Source organism: Calliphora vicina, chromosome 1 (genome assembly GCF_958450345.1).
Source record: "Calliphora vicina chromosome 1, idCalVici1.1, whole genome shotgun sequence".
In the NCBI taxonomy this organism is placed as follows: Eukaryota; Metazoa; Arthropoda; class Insecta; order Diptera; family Calliphoridae; genus Calliphora; species Calliphora vicina.
The window spans coordinates 24,268,224-24,293,793 of NC_088780.1; the positions used below are offsets into that span (position 1 = coordinate 24,268,224).

The following is a 25,570-nucleotide window of genomic DNA, read 5'->3' on the forward strand; positions in this document are numbered from 1 at the left end:
TATTATTTTAAAATATAGTACCCTCTGAATGGAACATAAAGACCAACTTATTTTTCAGATTCTCTTATTTTTGCAAAATCTATTCCACTCTATAGGCTTACAAATGTCACGTACGACTATATGGAATTGCCCATATGTATTTTACACAACAATTTAACAAGTTGCCTAATTTCTATCACATCTGGCAACTTTATGTAAAGAGCAAATGTAAACAATTCCCACCAACTATGCTCTGCTCTCTTTCTCTTTTCATTTGCTGTTATTACATTTTAACATTAACAGCTGCTTGATATACTGTTAACCGGAAATGACATGTTAAACAAACACGATCATTAGCTAAGTGAAACCGGCTCACCCAATTAAATGCAATCAACAAAACTAAATATTTAGATAGATATTCTCTTTAAAAACAACTTTCTCTTCAACCAAACAGTTATCAACAGACATTCAAAACGCCCAGACGTAGTAACGGATAGTGATCGTACAATTCGTTAATTTTTTTTACAAAGTAAATTTACTAATTTAAAATAATTTTCTTATCTATATGTGTAAAAATTAAATAATTAAGATTAGATTGTAAATAATAGTTTAAATTTTCAATAAATTTAAAAAAGAACTCTACAAGTTTGAAAGAAAAAAATCAAATATTCAAAAAAAAAACAAATAAATAATTTACAAAATAAAACAAAAGAAATTAGGTAGACCCATTAAGCATTTGAAAAACAAACTCAAAAATTATAAAAAAAAATGAATGCGTTTTAACAACACCATTTACCTATTTGTTTTCATAATATTTAATTTGTTTTTGGTGTAGAGTTGTTGTAGTTTTTATTGTTGTTCTGTGTATCTTTTGTTGTGGTTTGTGAGTGTAACTACCTGTTGTAATCATGTGGTGTATCTATGAGTTTTGTTGGATTTTTTATTTGTCTTTTTTTTGTTGAATGTTTTGAGGAATGAGTAGTGAGTGAGCTCTCACTACAAACATTTGATTTATTTTCATAAGTGTGTGTATTGTATTTATTTTATATCTTTCTGTTTATATGTACATATTTGTATGTAGATATGTACAATAGTTTTTCGAGTGTTGCAATCTCCTTATATTTTTTTGGTGTATTTCAAGAGATATATTTTGTAAATCTTTTTTTTTTTACTTATGCAGATTGTATTTTTAATGAAAACATTTTAATATAAACAAAAGATTCAACAAAATAATAAAATTTTAAAAGAATTTAAAACGTGTTTGAAAGTTAAAATAGCTTACAGAGATTTTTAATTAAACAAAAACCATCAAGAAGCAACAGAGAGAGAGTGTGCATCATCAACAAACTTTCAACATGAGTAACATACGTCTTTGGGATATGTTAAAAATTAGCGTCAAGTGAGTATACACAAAATTTCAATAAAATTATGCTAAAATTTTATGTCTGCTTTATAATATAAAGTTTATATGAATGAAGTTTTTATTATACTAGTTTAAAAAAACAATTCCATTTCAAATTTTATTTATAATAGAAATAGTTAATTTGTCTAAAGAACTGTAGGAATGCTTTATTGTGACCCACTTTTATACATACTCTTCTTTGCTGACATTTTTCAATAATTTCTAAATGCTTATTGTTTTCCAAAAGATCATATGAGTTTGTTTATTTTTCATATTTTACTTTTCAACAAACCACTTTAAGTAGGTTGCAAATGTGTTTTCTTTACTTTTTAAAAATTTTATTAAAAAATCTATTAGTTTAATCTTTAATTAAAAACTCTGTGCTTGTTTCTCTTTTGGCGCATAATTTATGTGAGCTTTAAATGACATGTATGTATTACACAATTGAATTTACAAATTACATTGAATCAAAATATAGCTTTCTGATAATAAATAAAGGGGGTCTCAAAATAAAATACAAGATTGGAACAAGGAAGAAATTATGGTCTGTCAGAGCAAAAACATTTTTCTTTTAAAATTTCAATAATTTATATTTTTGAGTGATTTTCGGAAGTGGGCCTTATATGGGAGCTATGACCAATTATGGGCCGATCAGCATGAAATTAGGTCGTGTGATTTATGTCTATATGAAAGTTTTTTATGTTGAATTTTGTGTGTATACCAACATTTTTAAGCGATTTATGCACGTTAAAGTGATTTTCGGAAGCGGGTCTATATGGGAGCTATGACTAATTATTGACCGATCGTAACAAAATTTGGTGACATGAATTTTGTATATATAAAACTTATTTGGATCGCAATTTGTGGAGATACATTCATAAATTAAACATTTATGACCGATTAAGTCCAATTTCGGAAGGACATTTGTATGGGGACTAGGTGAAATAATGGACCGATTTCAGCCAGTTTCAATAGGCTTGGTTCCTGGGCCGAAAAAAACATGTACCAAATTTGATCGAAATATCTTCAAAATTGCGACCTGTACTTTGCGCACAAGGTTTACATGGACAGCCAGCCAGCCGACCAGACGGACGGACATCGTCTAATCGACTCAGAAAGTGATTCTAAGTCAATCGGTATACTTTAAGGTGGGTGTTAGACTAGTATTTTTGGGCATTACAAACATCTGCACAAACGCATAATACCCTCCCCACTATGGTGGTGTAGGGTATAAAAAAGTGTAAATAAATCATGAACTTCTAAACTTCTATATCAAAAATTAAAAATGATGTCAAATTTTTGTTCTCGATTCGATTTGAAAGATTTTTATACATGTAGAATCTACTAAAAGAGATCTACAAACACATTGCTATAGCTATATATTATCTCTTGTAGTCTACGAGTTATTCGTTATTAAAATTTAGTGGTTTTACCTACCTTAGTTTGCTTTTTGCTAATAACGTATCCAAATCCATACCGATATTCTTGAAATGTCTTTTTTTTAATTAGCAGCAAATTTGTTAATATTCTTTAGAAACAATTGTTTAAATGCCCTACTGAGTCAAAAGTTACGTGCATTCAAATTAAAAAAAAAATAAAAAAGTAGTTTTTTCGCGATTTTTTTTTTGAAAAAATTACTTACGTTAATGTTTAGTTATACAGAAAATAAAAACTAAATAAATAATGTGTTTATAGTTTTCTAAAAGGTAACATTTTGAAAAGAAGAAAAATAATTTCAAAATTTGTATTATTGCGAAGGTCTAGAGCCTTCCGAATTAGACCTATTTTTTATGTAAATTTGAAATTTATGCTATTTATGCAGATACCAATAAAATTCCATGGATATGTCAAATCCATAATTTAACATTAAACTAATTTCTCAAATCAAAAAAAAAAAATTTAAATTTTTTCTTGAATCTAATAAATACTATACAGAGAAAATAGATTCATGATGGCAACTGATTTTTTAGCCAATCAAATTTTGACAGTTGCATGCACTATCACAAAATTCTATTGTAATAACTCAAAAAATATGATACACATTACTGATTTATACCAACCACCAAAAATATTGGTGGTTGTGTTTTATACCCACCATCGAAATATTGGTCGCAGAACCAAAAAGTATATAAGACAATCTATAAATTCCCGTCCGTCTGTCTAATGTTGGCGCGATAGAACATCCAGGGAAGAACGTGATAAACGGATAAACGTTTCCCCAAATGGACAAAAGCGGTTAAGTAGGACCAGAATTACGTATCAAAACGGCAAGCTTCAAAAAGTTGATATGTTTCAAATATGTTTTTTTATTTACTTCAAATATATTGCATAGAACATCATATAATTTTTCACACATTGTTCTTTTGATTAAAAGCCAAGGTACCTGTCTTAACAATTCCATTAAACCACTCAGCACGAAGTAATTACACAATGATTCAAACCAAAATGAAGTGGTACTAGTTTGGTTTTTCGTACATTTATTCACTTATAAGCCAGTAACTTAGTTAAATATCAAATAATTTTAAAAATGTTGCCGATAATGTAACCTTGCTATGCATTATTTTTTCCAGCAAACATATTTTTTTTCAATTAGTTCTCAATATTCCCAATTTGCTTACCTAAAGTCAAGAAATGTTAAATAAAATTAAAAATATCTTACAAATTTTACCAGATAAAAAACCAAAAAATCAAAATATCTCGTTTGGAATTATAACACTATGCGACAAATAGTAGGGTCAGTGATCGGCGGGAGTTCTGCCGTCTACGTATCCCGGCGTTTTGCTGGGTCAGTTCTAGGAATCGAGATATATCGATTTGAAATTAATATGCATCGTATACGGAATTTTTTATTTTTTTGCCTTTTTCATGCATTTCCATCTAAATGTCCGAATATTGCAAAGTTATGTTCAGTAAAGTTGTTAAGCTCAACACCGGCTACAACACAGTCAATAAAGAAAAGTGGTATTTTTGATTTTCATTGAATGGGACCCTGGAAATCAGTTTTTCATAATTTTTTTCGTTAGTTATCTTACAAAACTCAATTCAAATCATCTAAAACTATACTCAGAAAAGAAATATAGTTGTACATGTTATGTATGTATATATGATTGCGGTAATCATAATATGTTCAAGTTTACCATTCATATAATTGTAGCAATCGTATATATGATTGTAGTACCAAGCGAAACGCCGGGACAGGTATAACTTTTTTTACCGACCTAACATTTCCCGGTGGCAGAACCCCCGCCGATCACTGACCTTACTATTTGTGGCGCTACGAACGAAGTCCCCAATGAACAAAGTCCCCAAACCGAAAATGAACTAAGGCCCCAAAATTGGGGGTTTAATTCATTATGAATTAAAAATACTGCTTATTTTTAACATAATTATGATTTGAATTAAGTCAAAAATTTAAAAAAGTAGAAAGAAAATATAAGAATTTTTTCTGCTATTAGAAAATATTCATTTATGAGCACTGATAAAAATTCTACAGAAATCAATTTGTTATTTTTATCGTTTGGTGGCGAAAATGTGTTAGGCAAACATACAAATAAGTACAACTCAGCAGTTTTAATAAAAGTTAAAATAACGTTTAAAAACATTTTCTGTTATCTTAAACATATAAATACGTGATATTTTGTATCGACTAAATTATTTTCGATCTATCTAAAAATAAGTCTGAAATAATCAATCAAGAAAGCAGAACAATCGAAAATTGGAAGTAAAAAATATAAATAGCCCAACACATTTTATCGCAAAAGACTTAATTACGTCACTGAACTACGGTCAGCAATTTTAAGTAAAATTTTAAATATTCTCAAACCAGCAAGAGAAAAATTTGGGAACAAAATCATGTAACAAAGTTCGATTATATGTTATCTGATTTAAAAATGTATGATTTTTTAAAAATTTTAGCTTTTTTTTGGAACATTTGTATAATGTCAATTTATTCAAAGTATTAGCTATGTGTTAGCTATGAACTGTTCCCATCATTCTGGCAACATATGGCTTCCGAGCCAAAAAAAAACTGTTTATCTTTTGAGACTAAGAACGAATCAAGTCAGAGACAGTATTCTACATCGATCGAAACAAATATTAGTCGGACGAACAAGGTCTAGACTATAAAGCGGGTGAGGCAAAACTTCCCAGCCACTTTTTTCTAAATACTAGTAATTTTTATTAGACACTAAAAAGCATACTATTGCATCTATGGTTTCGTCTGCCATTCTGGAACGAATTTTGTTTCCGACATATGCTGCTGCAGAAAAATATCTTTCATATTGTCAAAGCCGTTTGCAAATACTTATAACAAATCTGCAAGTATTTTCCTCATGTTCCTTAAGAAATAAAGTGATCTATTTCTTTTGCAAGTTGCAAATCTACATTATAACCCACTCTAGGAAAACCAAAAACACCGCTTTCCTTTATTAACTATGTTGTAGCAGGAGTTGAGCTTAACAACTTTGCTGAACATCACTTTGTGATATTCGGGCATGTAGAATGTCAAAATGCATAAAAAAGGAAACAAATATGACAATTTCCCCTATTTATTTATGAAAAACGGGATTTCGAAATCCCGAAAATCCCGGGATTTAAAATTAAAAAATCCCATGCTTCGGGGTTTAAGAAATCCCGAAAACTCCGAGATTTTCGGGAACGGGATTCCCCGTTTGCCATCTCTAATCCTGCTGCTCGCACACATTTTGATATTGCTGCTTGTATAGCTCCCAATGATTTTGCAAGCTGTTTTTGAGTAATGCCTCCAATTCTTTATCTTCGAACTTTTTTGGCTGGCCTGGGCGATCCTTGTCTTTCGTGTCAAAATTACCACTTCTGAACCGCACAAACCATCTCTCGCATGTTGAAACCGATGAAATACATTCAGTCGGAAAAGTAAAACAAAACTTCCCGCATATGATCGCATTCAAAAGATACGTCCAGCGTTTTTAAGTCATACGCCCAATTTTTTTTTTTTTTTCGTTTATTTATCAAAAAAAAATTATTAACTTAAACTGCAAATAAACAAACAGTTAATAAAATACATTTTTTGCAAATATAGTCCCAAAATCGGGCACTCAAATGCGTTTAATATTTACATATTTACAATATTTATACCCTACACCACCATAGTGGGGAGGGTATTATGCGTTTGTGCAGATGTTTGTAACGCCCAAAAATATTAGTCTAACACCCACCTTAAAGTATACCGATCGACTTAGAATCACTTTCTGAGTCGATTAAACGATGTCCGTCCGTCCGTCCGTCTGGTTGGCTGGCTGGCTGGCTGGCTGGCTGGCTGTCCATGTAAACCTTGTGCGCAGAGTACAGGTCGCAATTTTGAAGATATTTCGATCAAATTTGGTACATATTACTTTTTCGGCCCAAGGACCAAGCCTATTGAAACTGGCTGAAATCGGTCCATTATTTCACCTAGCCCCCATACAAATGTCCCCTCGAAATTGGACTTTATCGGTCATAAATGTTTAATTTATCTATGTATCTACACAAATTTCGCTCCAAATAAGTTTTATATATACAAAATTCATGTCACCAAATTTTGTTACGATCGGTCCGTAATTAGTCATAGCTCCCATATAGACCCGCTTCCGAAAATCACTTTAAAGTGCATAAATCGCTTAAAAATGTTGGTATACACACAAAATTCAACATAGTTAACTTTAATATAGACATAAATCACACGACTTTATATAGACATAAATCACGGTGATCGGTCCATAATTGGTCATAGCTCCCATATAAGGCCCACTTCCAAAAATCACTCAAAAATATAAATTATTGAAATTTTAAAAGAAAAATATTTTTACTCATTTACTTGGTGTAGGGTATTATATGGTCGGGCTTGACCGACCATACTTTCTTACTTGTTTTTAAATAGTTTTGTATAATATTTTACTTATAAGTATTGTTAGGTTTAAATAATTATTATATAATGTGAAGCAAAAGTTTTTTCAAAATCTTCACCAAATTATAATTGTAAGGTTATTAATAGTCAATAAGTAAAAGAGAATTTTTTTATTTATTTTATGGGATAAATGCCAAAAATGTGGTTATCACAAGTTTATTGTTTTACGAATTTTAGGTAGACATTTTATGTCTTGAATATATAGCTAACATCAGATCGGGAAGAAAATCGTTTTCGAAAAATTCAATTAAAATTCGAACTAGATTGAATTTGGTAAAACGGAAAAATCCGGTTCGGCTATATTTATGTATTGTGTCTAGAACGAATCAATTTAAACTAAAAATTTACACTTTTTGGAAAAAATTATAAAAGTTCGAATAAGTTTGGGGTTACACAATAATTTCATATATGTCTTTGAAAGCAATTATAAAAAACCATTCAACTAATAGCATGATAGATGAAGAAATCATAAAAACCTTAAGAAGTACCAAAGAATGAACGCAGCACCAAATTTTTAAGAAACGGTATCTAAGCATGAATTAAACTTTTTATTTGGGAACATCCGGGGCCCACCCTTCTGTAATTTGTCTTATGAATAAAACGACATCTGTAAAGTAATGTTTCTTGAAATATTTATTTCAAAATAATTGTTTTTAAATTGCTGATTTATATAAATTTAACTCATGATTATACTAATATATCCTTTCAGTTCCCTACCTTCCCTTACAAAGATTAATTGATTTTTCATTTGGTCTATAAAAGATAAAATATTTTTTTTATACCTTTCCAAGACCTCAATAATAAACACAGAAGTACCCATATCTATTCACAATGATACGCAAACTTTTACCACATGCATAAATGATTCATAAAATATTTTGTTTTTTTATTATTAACATTTTGTACCCTCACCAAAAATTAAAAACAATACATCTTCAAACAATTTAAATAAATTTCATATATAGAGTTGTTTGGCTGTATTATGATATAGTGGTGAAGAATGACTATTCAATTTATTAAGTTGTTTTGGCGGGTTACAGTCAGTCTTGTGTTTTTCGGTATGTCTTTTTGCACAGCTTATATTCAAGCAAAAACGCAAATGTTTGTTTGTGGTACATTTCCATTTTTCGAAACAGCACAAAAACGTGGTTTTGCAAGAAATTTATGCCAAGAAAACAAATAAAACAACATAGTAGAGTTTTGGCTAAATTGGGATTTTGAAAAAAAAAAAAAATGATGTTGCAAATAAATGTGACTAGATTTTGAGACATATTATTTTTTTGAATAAAAAAAAAACTATAAAACTTGTTAGTCTCCCAATTAGACTTTGGCTATTACAAAATTTTTGAAGCTGGTTTTTATAACCCATATTTGCAAAAAATTTCCACTATCATTTATGTGGATAAACGGTAAAATATAAGGGGTAGACGGCATGGGAACAATTTGAAAGATTAATTTATGACTTACTAGTGTGTGAGTTAGACTTTTCTAAAAAAGAAAGAAACATTTATCTTCTATCTATCTATATATATACATATATATAAAAATTAAATGGTCCATGTATGTAATGACATCACGTGAAAACGTCTGAAGCGATTTGGCTGATTTTTCTTTTATTCGATTCAAAATTTTCAGGAGATGGTTTGTAAAGAAAAAAATTAAAAAAAAATCCAGGTAAAACTCTTAAATTTTTTTTTGAGTCCAGTCGACTATAATTAAAAAGCTCCCTAAAGTATGCAGTACAAATTTAGATATTTTATTTGCAAATAACTAAGTACAGGCAGGTGTATGTGGGTTGTAGAAACTTGAAGAACTAACATTAGTAAATGCTACCGGGCGAAGCCGGGGATGTCAACTAGTTTATAATAATTTTTGGCGCAAAAACCAAAATTATTTAAAAACTATTTTTAAATCTTCATTTTATTTATAATAAAATATTTTTATTAATAAATTAGACTTTCATACGCAGAAATAAATAACAACAGTTTTTAACATTAGTAAATGCTACCGGGCGAAGCCGTTCGGTCAACTAGTTTATAAAAATTTTTGGCGCGAAAACCAAAATGATTTAAAAACTGTTTTTACATCCTCATTTTATTTATAATAAAATATTTTTATTAATAAATTAGACTTTCATACACAGAAATAAATAACAACAGTTTTTAAATAATTAAAAAAATTGTAAACACTTGACTAACTTTTGTAACAATGTTTTTAATTAAATTATTTGTAAATTGTTATATTAACAATTTTTATTATTTTCTTATCAAGTATTTCATTTGTTAAATAATTCATTTCAATAAATTTAATAACGCCAAAAAGAATAATTAAATTGTAAGTTTGTAAAAATCTATAAATAAAATATTAATTTTTAGTAATGGAAATTTTCGCGAATTGAATACAAGTTGGGTTTTTATCCCGGGAATTTTGCCAATTTTTCACTACACGATTCCCGGGATTTTTAGTCGGGAATCCCGGGAATTAAAAAATGAAGAAACTTCAAAGAAAACAGCCATTTTTTATCAAAAAATGGGAAAAAGTTTTTTTTTACAGTTTTTATTTGGGTTTTTCGAATGATACAATAATTTAAAAAGACATACGGACATCGCTTTATCGACTTAGGTATTTATAAGATGCCAGAGTATATACATATTCATATCCTTTATGGGGTCGCAAAATAAAATTTGACGAACTACACTTAACGCTCATGGTATAGGTTTAAACAGCCGTACGTAAAATCATGTTTTTCTTAAACTGTATGGATCTAATATTTGATAATTTATTTTTCTGAATACGTACTGCTGACGTAATAAATATCTGTTGGTAACAATGAAAGCAGACATTTTATTATCAAAATTCATAATCGTCTTGATTTTGTTAAAAAAGTTCACCCACAAAACGCGGTAAAGTTTGGAGATAATTTTTTTTTATCCAAAAAAACGGAAATAGTTTTTTATCAATATATCAACCTGGCTCGAATCTTTTTTTAAAATTCGCTGTTTTACTATAAAAAAAAATAATAAAAATTTGAGAAAATTTTGAGTTTAAAAAACCGTTTTTGTGGGTTAGTTGTTTTTATTATATAACATACATAACAAAGGATAGAAAGAATTAATTAATTCATAATTCCATTTTCGAGACAAAATAAATTGTGTCTCTTAAGAATTCAGTTAAATGTATTGAATTCATTCCTTAGTGAATTTATTTATTTGAGAATTCATTATTTATAGAATTAATTTCTTATTAAATCTTTATAAATTTCTTCAAATCCATAACAAAATAGCTTAAAAAATATATTAAATGATTAAATTTTTTCTTCAATGCAAATCGATTACAAAAAGTCTTAAGACAATTTTTTTCAATTCATTTTGTAAATGATTAAATTAAATAAACCTGAATTAAGAAAAAAAATGTAAACTCAATTTGTAGTAGATTTGAATTAACAAAAATTTAATCATTCAAAGTTTGAATAAATTCTGTTATTAATTAACTTCAAAATTAATTCAATTTAAAATATTTAAATAATTAGATGTTGGGAATGGACTTATGGAATGAAAGGCTGACATTTTTTAATTACGGATTAAAATTTTAATGAATTAAGCTCAAATTTAATTAATTAATACGAAGCTGCGATATATAATGATTTCAACACTATGTTTTTATATGAAATTTGGCATTAATATTCCTCATTTACAGTATCATTATATATTTCGCGAATAGCCGGGTACTCGGGAATGTAGAAAAAAATTTCCCGATTCCCGGGAATCAAAAAAATTCGGGAAATTAAAAACCATATATACAAGGTATGTTTATTAAATAAGTTGTTGTAACTTTTAAGCGAATAACGTTGGACGAAAAATCATTTAAAGAGATATTCTTTCCACAGGGTTCACATACAAATCTAAAAGAGCGTACAATGGTTCAAGCGTACAATGGTTCTACGATTGATCATCTTTGAATAAATCTGTATAAAATGCAAGATTCCATCCAACATTATAAAAAATTATACAACGATCACATGTGTTGTTGCCCCAATGCATTCTTCCAAAAATCCTCTATAAAGTCCAAAGTCAATACCTGAAGTATAATCATTAGATCAATGTTCTATTATATCCACGATTGTCCGACTTAAGTAATAGAACTCAGCCAATAAGATTGGGATGAAACAGCTTAGCATAGAAGCAAGAAAAACTCCCTTTTCAATGTAATTTTAAGATTAAAACTTGTAATTATTAATAAAGAATCACATAAGTAAACCCTTCATTGTTTTTCTTAGTATAGGAAGGTCAATAAAATAGTAATAATATCTTTTAAATCCAATAGAGAAAATGTAATTAACTGTTAACAACAATATTGTTTAAGATGATTATGTTAATATTTCAATATAATAGTTGATTGTTAATCAATTAATTACTCAATAACACAATCTTGTAGTTAAAAAATATTGTTGAGTGTTAACAACTTTAAGTAACAATTTTTTTTTTATATTTACAAAATCGATTATTGGTGCTTTTTTAATTAAAAAAAATAAATGTATTGACGAATTTGGTAATCAATAAGTCAATTGATTTGTCGTAATTTTTTTCTATAGAATTTATAATTATTAGAAAATTGTTCAAATGTTTTAATTCTATGTGTTAAACATTTTGTTTTTGTAGCTTATCACATTATTGCACTAAGATATTCAATTGAATCCTACTAGACTTTATTTTGTATTAATTTTCTATATAATTCTGATCATTTAATTACTTATATATACATATATTATCAGCAATAATTCTGTTAATTTAATTGGAATTAAAATATTTTATTCCATTATATAATTTCATAGCAACTGGTTCATTGTTGACACTTTTTATAGCGCAATTTGTTAAGTGAATCACATTCTTCATGCTTAATGATTTTAGTAGATACTTATTGTATATGTATTAAGAAAATTATATTAAATGATATTTTTATAAAATTAATTGTAAAACAAGTACTTGTTAAATCTATCTTATGACACCTTAAAATACATTTGGTTAATATATATTTCAATTGTTCAGGGGTGTAATGAGATTTTAAGGTAACTTTAAGATATAACTACGAGAACCAGATACCCTGTATGTTAAATTGTTTCACCGATTACATTTTGTGAAAGCCTGTATTCTAATCTACGATTTGCTTGTACTTCATTTTGCAATCAGACCTGCAGTTTAGAGTATACAGTTTTATTACCACTTTTTTCCGATCAAACAAAAGTCATAAATTTCCTCGCCTTCTACTGTTATTAAATCTACTACTGATTTAATAAATATTTATCAAGTGTTTAGATTTTATTTGTATAAATTTTAAGTGCAATTTATTACATTTATTTGTACAGTCATTTAATCTCTAACAATTTATATTCTAATACATAGTACAACTGACCTTGTACTTTGTAATTTAGAAAAACGCTTTAAAAAACTGCAAATATTACACAGCATTTAAAATATATACCTACGTATTTATTTTTATATCAGGAAATAATTTGTTACTATATCATACATTAATCAAATATCTACGTTTAAATAGTTAACCACCTTTATTTGTTTTTAATTTTATTTGTGTCGTAAAAGCAGTTAGATATCACCATGACTTGCTTAAACACATCAATTATAATATTTGATATTGAATAAAATGATTACCATGTAGTTAAGTTAATATTTCTAAGATTAGAATTTCTTTGCAGTGCCAAAATAAATCAACCTTTGGTAATTCTAAAAACAAAACAATGGATTTTAATAAAAAAATTTTGCAATCATCATCATGACCTATTGATCTAGTATTTCTTAAAATTTATTTTACATATCTGCAATTTATTTTGACGGCATACAAAGTCTAACTGTCTGGAATAGTAATTGTTAAAATTAAAATGAAAATTATTGTATGACAATGTGTTTTTGATAGATAACAAACATGTTAATAAAATGTGAAAAATTGTTTAGAGCCGGCATAGGTGACTTAAGTTTTAGGATTTTTTACTACTTCATTGAAGTGCATTTTTCACACTGCCCGAAAAAGTGCTTTTAATCTTAGGTTCTTTGAAAATTATTTGAACTTTTTAAAGAAGTTCCAAAATTATTCTCCGTCATCTTAAAATCAAATACTGAAAATTCTAACCAAATCTCATAATCTTTATAGGTTGTACATTTTATTTAAAGTTTCGAGTTAAAGATCATTTCAATCAGGATCAATTCCAATTAGAAATTGTTTTTGAATTCATACATCGATAACTCATTACAATTTGATACCAAACAATTAACAGAGCAATATTCGGCTATGCCGAATCTATATACCCTTCACCAAATTATACTTTAAAATACAAATTTTAAATATTTTTAGGTAAACAGATTTATTTTTATTCTTTCAAAATTGTTTTTATAATTTTTTTTACAATTTTTTTTTTTTTAAATTTTTTTGGTAAACGAAAAATTCGGTTTAATATATATTTTCCCCGATTTTGACCAATTGTAGGTCCAAATTACTATAGCCTTGTATGTTGAAATCAACTTACATACATGATTCATACATCAATATATCGGTAATTCTTCCGGCTCGGTTGCTATTTAAAATCGGCCCACAAATGGCTGTGATATAAGGAAAAAACCGGGAATACCTCGATTTGTTATCAATATCTGGGTTACTAAGTCATTAATATACACAATATGAAAATCGAATGATAGATATTTCAAGTCAATTGCAACGATGTATATAAGGCTATAATCAGTTGGACCTACAATGGGTCAAAATCGGGAAAAATATTTTTTAACCCGATTTTTTTTTTCATTAAAAAAAAATTTTTTTTACATAAATTCTTTTTCCAAAAACTTAGAAAAAAATTTGAAAAAATCTTTTTAAAAAAAAATTAAAAAGTTATTTTGAAAAATTAAAAATTTTTAAATTTTGTTTATCTAAAAATATTTAAAAACAATTTATTTTAAATTATAATTAGGTTAAGGGTATATAAGAATATATATATATATAGCTGCCTTACTTGCTTTAAACAAAATTTACAAAAAATTAAAAAAAATATTTTCGATTGAAATTCTTAGCTTTTATTTTGAAACATTTGTACAATATAGTTAATTTATTCAAAGTATTGGCCATTGTGATTTATATTTTATCAACTTTCTGGCCACATATGGATTCCGAGCCAAAAGAACTTCTTATCTCTTGACCCAACAACGAATTAAGCCAATTGCGGGTACTCTGTTCTGAAGTGTAGTGTATCCCAGAGAGAGCATTCTGCATCCATCGAAACAAATAGTAGACGGATGGGGCTAGGTCTGGACTATAAGACGGGTGAGGCAACACGAACCACTTCTTTCTAAATACTTTTTAATAGGTATTACAACATGTGGCCCAGCGTTGTCATGATGGAAAATTACGGATTTTGGGCGATTTACGGTCAATACTCGCTTCAAACGATTCAGTTGCGTTCGGTATAGTTTCCCTGTGATGTTATGGTCAGATTTCAGCAGCTCATAATAGATAGGACCATTATAGTCCCACCAAATACAGATAATTGCCTTATCGCCATGGATATTTGGCTTTGGTGTCGATTCGGCTGGGTAGTCGGTGTTCACATACGATGTCTTACTCTTCGGGTTATCGTAATGGATACAGTTTTCATTGCTAGTAATAAGTCGGTGTAAAAATTATTTTTTTTTATAGCGTCCAAGCTGCATTTCATACATACAAATCGTTTTTAAAGTTCTCTTAGCTTCAATTCGTATGGTACCAAATTTCCTTCTTATTTTATTCTCAAATTAAAGAAGTAAAACACAACATCCCGCATGATACTTTGATGGAACAAAATTCGATATTTTCAAAGCAAAACAAGTAAGAAAGTATGGTCGGTCAAGCCCGACCATATAATACCCTACACCAAGTAAATGAGGCCTTATGTGGGAGCTATGACCAATTATGGACCGATCACCATAAAATTAGGTCGTGAGATTTATGTCTATATTAAAGTTAACTACGTTGAATTTTGTGTGTATATCAAAATTTTTAAGCGATTTAAGCACGTTAAAGTGATTTTCGGAAGCGGATCTATATGGGAGCTATGACTAATTATTATGGTGACATGAATTTTGTGTATATAAAACTTATTTGGAGCGAAATTTGTGTAGATACATAAATAAATTAAACATTTATGACCGATAAAGTTCAATTTCGAGAGGACATTTGTATGGGGGCTAGGTGAAATAATGGACCGATTTCAGCCAGTTTCAATAGGCATGGTCCTTGGGCCGAAAAAGTAATACGTACCAAATTTGATCGAAATATCTTCAAAATTGCGACTTGTACTCTGCGCACAAGGTTTACATGGACAGCCAGCCGGCCAGCCAACCAGACGGACGGACATCGTTTAATCGACTCAGAAAGTGATTCTAAGTCGATCGGTATACTTTAAGGTGGGTGTTAGACTAATATTTTTGAGCGTTATGGTGGTGAAAGGTATAAAAACTTTGTTGTTTGCAGTGTAATATGTTCAATAACTAAATGAGAATAAATTACAGATATATACCCTTCAAAATGACATTTAAAAACAAAAACCGCGTTCAAAAGATACGCCATTTATAGTTAATCCATCATTTTAAGTTAGTCATCCAATAAATATTAAAAAATAAGCTACGAAATATATTTTTAAGAAAAATGTTTGATCCAATTTTGTCTAAGTTTCCTCGAAATCCGCCTATAATAACACTATACAACAAAATCAAATTTTTCCCAAAATTTCAAGGTCCGACCAGTAAATTTTGATAGAGGACACTTTTTTCTCAAATTAAAGAAATAAAGCAAAGCAAAAGTCATTTCTGTAATTTATTCTTACAATAGCTAAGTAAGAATAAATTACAGAAATGTACACTTCCAAATTGCATATAAAAATAAAAACCGCGTTTTCCTCATTTTTAAGTAATGCACCCAATAAATATTAGAAAATAAGCTACGAAATGTATTTTTAAGAAATATTTTTAATCAAATTTTGTTAAAAAACTAAGTTTCCTCGAAATCCGCCAATTGCGAATCGGTCTTATTATCGGGACAAGTGTTTGCCATTTTAATCGTTATTTTGCATTTATTAAAATCGAAATAATTTTTTTTTTAATTTCGTTTAAAAGAATTTTGAAAATGCTTGAATTGATTTTTGTTGGGATCAAATTATAATGTGTTATCGGTGTGAGAAAATTTTTATATTTTAAATTAAAATACAAAAATAATTTTTAATTCTATTTTTTCAACATGTAAATTTTTTTCAAAATATTGCTTCTTTGATCCAAATTCGAAACTGCAAACACTAACCATTATCCGATTTTAATAAAATTTTCAGTAGTTGGCTTTTACAAAAGTGGCAAATAAAGGCCACTTTAATACATATTTAAAATTTAACTTTTCTTAAATGAAAATCTTTAGGGTGCTCTTAAGTCTTAATTTAATAACATTTAATTTATTTTCTATTAACTCTACCCACAAAAGCATACAATATTTAAATCTTATTTGTAAAGTGTAAATAAAATACAATAAATTTAAAGCAAACAACATGTTATGCATATAAATAAACACCTTAAAAATTTATTAAATAAATAAACAAACAAGCCAACAAACAAAAATATATATTAATATTTGAAAATGTCACTTAATTTAAACTGTTATGCGAAAAAAGAAAAACGAAGCAAAACAAAAATAAAAAACAAATTAAACATTAAATAATTACTCATACAACAATTAGGTTGACATATTGAAGATTGTTTTCATTTTGATCAGCAACCGGCAAAAACCGGCAATTGTATACAAAATATTACACAATATGTACTTTGTTAAGCCAAAAAAAAAAACACAAAACAAAATAAGAAAAAAAATTACAATAATTTAAAACACAAAACAATAAAATATAACACTACACGAATGTCACGTTCTGTAGTAATAATAATACTGATTTTAAATTTCATTCATGTACTACTATTTACTTTTGTTTTTTCTTTGTCATTTCAGGGCTATCGATTATAAATTCGAACAATACCGTTTAAACACAGGCGCTACAATTGTTGTCAACACCACCAAGGGTCAAGTTAAGGGTGCCAAACGATTGTCAGTATGGGGTAATTCATATTTCACATTCGAGGGTATTCCCTTTGCTAAGCCGCCTGTTGGTGAACTACGCTTTAAAGCTCCCGAACCAGCTGAACCATGGCAGGGAGTTAAAGATTGTACGGGACCAGCTGAAATACCCTTCCAGTCGAATTATATTTTCAAGAAATACAAAGGCTCTGAGGATTGTTTGTATTTGAATGTGTTTGCAAATGAGGTTAGTATAAATACTTGAAAATAAAAGGGTGCATAAATGGTGGTTTTAAGCCCGTTAGAACTTTCGACAGGGTTACCTGTCAAACGTGCTGTCATACTGCTGACATTTATGATTAATACTCTGGCAAATCATCATGAATAGATTAACGACTGAAATTATCCAAATTTACTTTGAAAATCAGGCATCGAATCGCGCTACTTATATACGACTGTTTTATCGCAAAATTGTGTACAGCGATGAGGCTAATTTTTGGCTTAACAAGTTAGTTAAGAAACAAAATTGCCGCATATGGAGTGAAATCAATCTACAACACACCCTACAGACTCCAATTCATCCAGAAAAATCATCATCGGACCTCATTTCTTCAAAAATGTAGCCAGACCTCGCGTTACGGTAACTGGAGAACGTTACCAAACCATGATCAATGATGTTTTGGTTGAAAATAAGGATGACATTGAATCGGGGAGACGCCTTCGATGCCAAAATTTTTCGTGGAGAATGCTCCTCCGTAAAGAAAAGCCGCGGCCAAACAAAATGTTTTTGATTAAAATTGACCAATCTTGTTGAAAAATTTTCTAAATTACTGTCCAATAGGACTAGTGTGTGCAAAAATTAATAATTACTTGTCAAAAAATTAAGGAAAAAAATACTAATAGGAATAAGATCCATTATTTTATAACTCTACTATCAAAGGGTAGTAAAACCCTATACTTAGCTTGTCTAATTTGGTGACTCATTTTTTTTTATAGGCCCCCAAATTTCTGAAAATCAGTGGGCTCTCAAAATATTCTGTCATCAGAATTTTTTTTTTAAATAGTATGATCAAGTCAACTCTTCTGTGTTGTGCTATATTATTATTTTAATATTATTACTCGGCTGAGGTGTTTTCTAGTTGATTTAAAGTTGTTCAGCTTCGAAGGCGGAACGGGAATCAGTGGGTGGACCTACAAAGTCTCATAATTAAAAAAAAAACGCCAAAAATCCATTTACGATCCGAATGAGCTGAAATTTAAAATATAGATAGTCTTGAGAAGGTCTAAAAAAATATGCTTACATTTTTCCAGATTTTATGATCTGGAAAGAGAGCTTAATGCAAAAACGTATAAAGTAAAACTTTACTAACTTAAGCGGACCTTGTCCCCCCAGACCTATCCAAACTTATCCAATTTTGAAACAAAATTTTAGGTTTGAGTAAAAAATTCTAAAAATGCAAAGCACCGATCCTCAAAAACTCTTCATATTTTATAACCCTATATGTTGTTTATATACATACATACAAAACGTTTTTACTATAAAGCCTAGTACTCTGTTCATATTTGCGAAAAAATATGGTTTTTTCATGCGAAAAATTTTATATGCTGTTTGACAGTTTTAATTTCGTGCGAAAGAAGTGCTGCTTATGTTATTTCGTGTGGAAAAATAAGGTTGCCAGATGTATTTCACATGTTTTCCACAATAAAAACAGAGTACTGCTTTTGCGAAATTATTTCGCATATATTTCATTCCAAATATTTTATATGTAGTTTGACAGCATTTCGCACGGAATTTTGAACAGAGTACCTAGCTTAACACTGTAAATAACGTCAAAGTGGGCACTTTTCTAAAAAATAACTCAGTTTTTGGAACACATTTTCCCCGTTTTAGGAATTTTGGAGTTTGAAAACAAAGAAAGACAACAGTATTAATGACACTGACTTTTGATATCTGTGACCGTTAAAATTTTACATTCAAAGTTAAAATTTTCTTGATGGAAAATCACCATATTTAAATCTTTTTAGTTTTTATGGTAGTTGACGTCCGAAAAAAACACAAAATTATTTCGTTTCACTAAAATGTCAATCCTCAAATCCTAAGGTTTCCACCAACGTCAAAAACTTGTATAAGAAGCTTATATTACTCTTTAGAAGCTCCAAAAACCTTTTTCATACCTTGCATCAAGCCGGTTATGCGTGATCAAGATTGGGTTCGTGATGCGCCTGTGTCATACCGATAATGATTTGCCCATTATTCGTTATTGCAGCACAATACATTCGAACATACAATTTTAACCAAAAATCTTTGTTTTAACGCCAAAAAATTTAAAAAAACGAAAACTTTTAAAGTACAAAGTGATTTTTTAGAGTACCTAGTAGGGTATTCAATCGATTAACCGTTAATCGGTTAACCGATTAATTTTGGACGGTTAACTGTTCGAATAATTTAAAATTACCGATTTTCAAATAACAAATAAACCGATTAATTTGTGTCGATTAACCGAAATTCCTTTTTTTTTTGCACTTTAAACATTTTTTTGTATTTTTTTTTCCCTTTCAATTCAAATACAAATTAAAATTAGATATTTTTTGAACATCCAATAAACATGATTAGTGAGTATGTATAACAACTGGCATATTTAATTTACATGTCTCTGAAACTTTGTTTGTATTTACATGTATAGACGAAACTTTTTTTTGAAATGAGTCTTTTATCATAAAAACTATTAAATTAATCAAAATCTAAAACTATCCAAAAAGTAATATTCTTTATCATGCTTTTGATTTCTGAAACATATACAACCAACGAGAGAGTTTTTTTCCAAGAAAAGTTTTATTAAATCTAAAGAAAAAAATCGTTTAAATTATATTTTTTTTATAAAAGATTATTTCAGAAGATCTCCCTAAAACCCTAAAAAACTCACTCACCGCTCATTTGCTGCAACAGCGACATAATTCATCACTAAAACCCTAAAAAACTCACTCATCGCTCATTTGCTGCAACAACGTCATAATTCAAAAAAAGGCGTTTCGAGAAAAACGTCTTTGAATGTTTTATGATATTTTACTATTTCTTAAATAAATTTTCAACAAATCATGCGATTTCAGAAATATAAATAGTAGATGTTAATACTTTTCTAATCTATATTTAACCCAAACTCTTTATTTATCAAATATACGAGAAAACATGAATTTTAATTTTGATGTTTACAACAAAAAAACACTCTCATACAAAAAATAATTGACTTTTTTGAAAACTGATAAAATTATATGAAAGATTATAGAACGCCGCATATTTTGTATTACTCAGTTCAAAAAACACGGATTTTGAGTTATGACGTTGTTGCGGTTTACAAAAATGATCTCAAATACCTTATTTGCCGTTTTTATGTTTTTGTACACAAAATTCGTTGTTGTATTTTCAATTCAAATTAAAATTTCAATTTAAAATTAAAATAGAAATTATTAATTTTTATTTTGAAATTGTTTTTTAATTTTTTTTAAAAAAAGTTTTTTCCAAATTTTTTTTTTAGTTTTTAAATTTTTTTTTTTGGAAAAAAAATGTATGACAAAAAAAATTTTTTGATGAAAAAAAATTCGGGTTAAAAAATCTTTTTCCCGAGTTTGACCCATTGTAGGTCCAACTTACTATAGCCTTATCTACATCGTTGCAATGGACTTTGAAATATCTATCATTAGATATCCATATTGTCTATATTAATGACTAGTAATCCATATATAGATCAAAAATCGAGGTTGTCCCGGTTTTTTGCTCATATCTCCGTTATTTATGGACCGATTTTGCTGATTTTAAATAGCAAACTTCTCGAAAGCATGTCTGACAGAATTATTGAAGATTTGGATCCCGAAGATATCTGGGGTCTTCAGAAAATTGATTTCAACAGACAGACGCACAGACAGACAGACGGACATGGCTTAATCGACTCCGCATCTATAAGGATCCAGAATATATATACTTTACAGAATATTAATTCATTAATTACAGAAAAACAGAAAATGATCCAAAAAATAAGCTAAAACATTTTTTAAGGAAATTCTGTAAATATGTATGATTAATCTGAATCACTGAATAATTGTCGGCATCGTTTTGGAATTAGTTCAACGTCACTTTCATCACTAGATGATATAATCATATTGTAAAATATCACTTTCATCACTAGAATTTAAAGAAAACATATAAAATTTTAAAATCTGTTAAAATTCTAAAAAAATCGTTTATTTAAAAATCGCATAAATTTGAATCCGCATAAAACGAGACATGCGTGTGTATCCCACTCGCATGCCACTAAGCGACCGAAAAGTTCTTCAAGGAAAAGACCTAAGCTTTCTTTTGAAAAAAATATTGCCCATTTTGAAAAAAGTCAAAAAAGATTTTTATTTTGAAAAAACAAAAATCAAAAATATTTAATTTTTTTATTGAAAGATTGAAGAAATAGCTATCTAAACTATTTGGGACACATTTTGCTAAGAACAATTGGGTAATAAGTTACATATGAAAAAAACACCTGTTTTCCCAAAATGTTAAATTTTGACCCCTTCTAACTCAAAGAGAGTTCTGGACCGATCTTGTTGAAAATTCTAAATTACTATCCAATAGGACTCATTCCGATTGGAAGACATAGATTACAAAATTTGGTCGACTTGACATGAAATCCCCCATATATATATATTATATATTTAAAATCCAGTCATGGAAGAAAAATATCAATATAAAACTACAGAAGATAAAAAACAGAAGATAAACTGTATATTAACATTTCTGTACACTTTGTGTCGTAAAATTAATCATTACATGTCAAATAACTTTTATAGAAGATAATTGAGGACATCAAACTAATAGATCCATTATTTCTAATTTGCTGACATCGACTATTTCTATTCAGGGGCAATAATTTGGTCAATATGCAAAATATGTTATTGTAGGCTAAGTAGTTTGGTGAACAAAATTTTTAATATTATGGTGTAGTCTAGTTTAATAAAAGTAATCTTAGAAAATTATGGTAAAGTTTGCCAGAAATGTATGCTAAGGACTTTAAAAAAGATATATAGATCATTGAACCTTTTTAAATTATACTTTTATCAGATTTTTAAATATAGATTTAACAAAATTTTAAAACGCATTTAAAGTAAACGATTTTAAATATAACACCAATTAATTGTTCTTCATACTTTATATTTATATTAGTCTTTGTCAATGAATAAGGAAATCAATATCAACTTATCATAGATCTATTGGAACTACTTTTACTGATAAAAACTTATCAACCGAAAAATTAACACAGTCATTATAATATAAATTTGCTTTTCGGCAATCTATCATATTTCGTACGCTGGTAAAAGTCTAGATAGTCTAAAAGTACTAGCCCAAAATTTTCGGATGATTTAGCATTATTATGATATTTTTATATATTCTAGCCTAGTGATTGTAATTTCTGCAATTAATAGCGAATCTATAAATTATGTATTTTCTGGAATATTATAATTATTTGTTTCGATAGATAAGTCAATTTAAACCCCTGTCTATACTTGACAAATATTTATCATAACAATTAATAACGTTTGTTGTCAACACAAAGTTGTCTAAGTAAAAGCACTAACAATTTTGTCATAACGAAGCAATAATACTAATAAATGGAGACTATACCAGATAATATTTTATCATGACAACCATTTTCACGTTTATCATGATACAAATTTATCAGGTATATGCAGGGGGTAATGATGAACTTACATAGGTTAAAATCAATTTCGTAAATTGAAATTTGATCTTATCTTTCAACAAAAATTATAATTTTATGAAAAACGAATAAAGTTCCTTCTAAAATATGGCAAATTCTATATATTTTTCAAACCTAGAGGAAAGAAATCGACACAGAACTATTCGCATTTCTAGTCTTGTTTCCTCGAGATTAGAGGTCTTCAGAACTTAATGAGTAATGGAACTGTCACTTTGTCATGACGTTGACCAAAGAGTTGGTAAATTGACACTTTTTTGACTCCCTCTGACAGACCATTCAACTAACCCAAATTAATTGTTTTTATTTTATTTATATTTTTAATCCAAAATTCCTTTACACTTTCAGATTACCTCCCCTACACCCCGACCTGTTATGGTATGGATCTATGGCGGTGGTTTTCAAATTGGTGAAGCTACACGTGATATGTACAGTCCCGATTACTTTATGTCCAAAGAGGTTGTTCTAGTGACAATATCCTATCGTTTGGGACCATTTGGTTTCTTAAGTTTTGATGATCCCAGCATCAATGTGCCCGGTAATGCAGGCATTAAAGATCAAATTATGGCTTTAAGATGGGTGAAGGAAAATATATCGGCTTTTGGCGGAGACCCCAATAATGTAACAGTGTTTGGTGAAAGTGCCGGTGGGGCTTCAACACACTTATGTATGTTGAGTGAAAGCTCTAAGGGTTTAATAAACAGAGGTATAGTAATGTCGGGCAGTGTTTTGTGTCCCTGGGTATTGCCACCACCTAATCAATGGGCTTTGAGATTGGCCCAGGCGTTAGGCTATAAGGGCGAGGATAAGTCGGTAGATATATATAAATTTCTACATGCAGCTGCTGGACCTGATATACAAAAGGCTGTGTCAACATTATTGAGCAAAGAGGAGAAACACAATCGAATTTTATTTGCTTTTGGTCCAGTGATAGAACCTTATAAATCTAAAGATACCATATTGGCTGAAGATCCTTTGGAAGTGTTAAAGAATACCTGGAGTAATGATATACCCATGATGATAGGTGGCACCAGTTTTGAGGGCTTACTATTCTATCCCGAAGTGACAAGACGCAAGGCTACCTTGAATGAAGTGGGTGATTGTGAGAATTTATTGCCAATGGATGTGAAAGTGGAGCGCCATAGTATAGAAGCCAAAGAAATGGGTTTGAAAATCAAAAAAGCCTATTTGGGTAATGAGGAATGTAAACCGGAAACCATGATGAAATTTTTAGAGGTTAGTTATAACAAACTGTTTTTGTTTAAGTTTATAAATTTAAAATTTCTTCCTTTTCAGATTGAAAGCTATAGAGAATTCTGGCATCCCATTTATCGCACTGCTTTATATCGTCTGAACTATGCCAAGGCTCCCACTTATGTATACCGTTTCGACTTTGATTCAGCCGATGCCAATGCCATACGCAACCTCTTGTGTAACCGTGAAGTGAGAGGCGTGTGTCATGGCGATGATTTGTGCTACATCTTCCGTTTCATATTCTCCCATCGCTTGTCTGTAGATTCGGCAGAATATCGCACCACTAAGGCCATGATAGATATTTGGACTAGCTTTGCCACCAACAGTGATCCCAACTGTCCCTCACTGCAGGATGTTAAATACGAGCCTCTATCAAAGGACAAAACATTTAAATGTTTAAATATTTCCAACAAATTGGAATATATTGATTTGCCAGAATTGCAAAAAATACAAAGTGTTTGGAATACTTTTTATCCCCCGGGCAAATTATAAATATGTAATTGGAAACGAGACGCATTTAAATAAAATTGAGTGTGTTTTATGTAGTATATAGAATGAAAAAGGAGCCGGCTACCTCATGTACATAAAACAGAAGTGAAGAGAATGGCGTTCATAATTTGATTGTGCAATGCATTGTTAATTATTTGTCCAGTTAAATGTAATTAAATATTTATAAGGGTATAATGGAGTGAATGGTTATATTACATTTTATTTTTATATTTATAAGGTGATCAATTGTAAATTACGATTAAGTATTTGTGATTTTTGTATTGTTGAACAGATTTATTATTTTTGTTTACTTTTATTGTAATATGAGATTTGATATGACTATTGTAATGTGAAATTATTATTGAAACAAAATTAAATTATTGAAAAAAAAAAATTATTTAAGGGTTTAAATTATAGCAAAATTTTAGGCAATAAATTATTTAAGAAAGATAGTATTGATATGTTTTTTGTATTCCTCCAGAAAAGTTCATTAATTTGCACACAAAATTTGCAATTTTATGATTTTCGATACTCCCAAGATCTAAAATTGTTCTTCCTTATCTAAAAACCATATTCTGAAAATTTCAGCAAAATCAGATAAAGTTTAGAGGTTTCACATTTTATTTGAAATTTCTAATTAAATTCTGAAAAATAAATATTATAACATTTTTCTTCTAATCA

The 25,570-nt window shown here is 29.0% G+C and overlaps 1 protein-coding gene across 1 annotated transcript; it reads left to right on the forward strand.

Annotated features, from left to right (window-relative positions):
- The first annotated feature begins 440 nt into the window (after positions 1 to 440).
- On the forward strand, positions 441 to 25,344 carry alpha-Est10 (alpha-Esterase-10). The gene is made up of 5 exons (XM_065504600.1): positions 441 to 508; positions 1,160 to 1,378; positions 17,325 to 17,637; positions 23,495 to 24,382; positions 24,443 to 25,344. The coding sequence occupies exons 2-5, from the start codon at positions 1,335 to 1,337 to the stop codon at positions 24,890 to 24,892; spliced, it is 1,695 nt and encodes a 564-aa protein (XP_065360672.1). The 5' UTR covers positions 441 to 508; positions 1,160 to 1,334; the 3' UTR covers positions 24,893 to 25,344.
- The last annotated feature ends 226 nt before the right edge of the window (positions 25,345 to 25,570 follow it).

Bases quoted from the DNA above. Each gene is read 5' to 3' on its own strand.
- alpha-Est10 (XM_065504600.1), top strand. From the start codon at position 1,335: ATGAGTAACATACGTCTTTGGGATATGTTAAAAATTAGCGTCAA. The intron at 1,379-17,324 runs GTGAGTATACAC...TTGTCATTTCAG, and splicing joins ATGTTAAAAATTAGCGTCAA to GGCTATCGATTATAAATTCG. The intron at 17,638-23,494 runs GTTAGTATAAAT...TTACACTTTCAG, and splicing joins TGAATGTGTTTGCAAATGAG to ATTACCTCCCCTACACCCCG.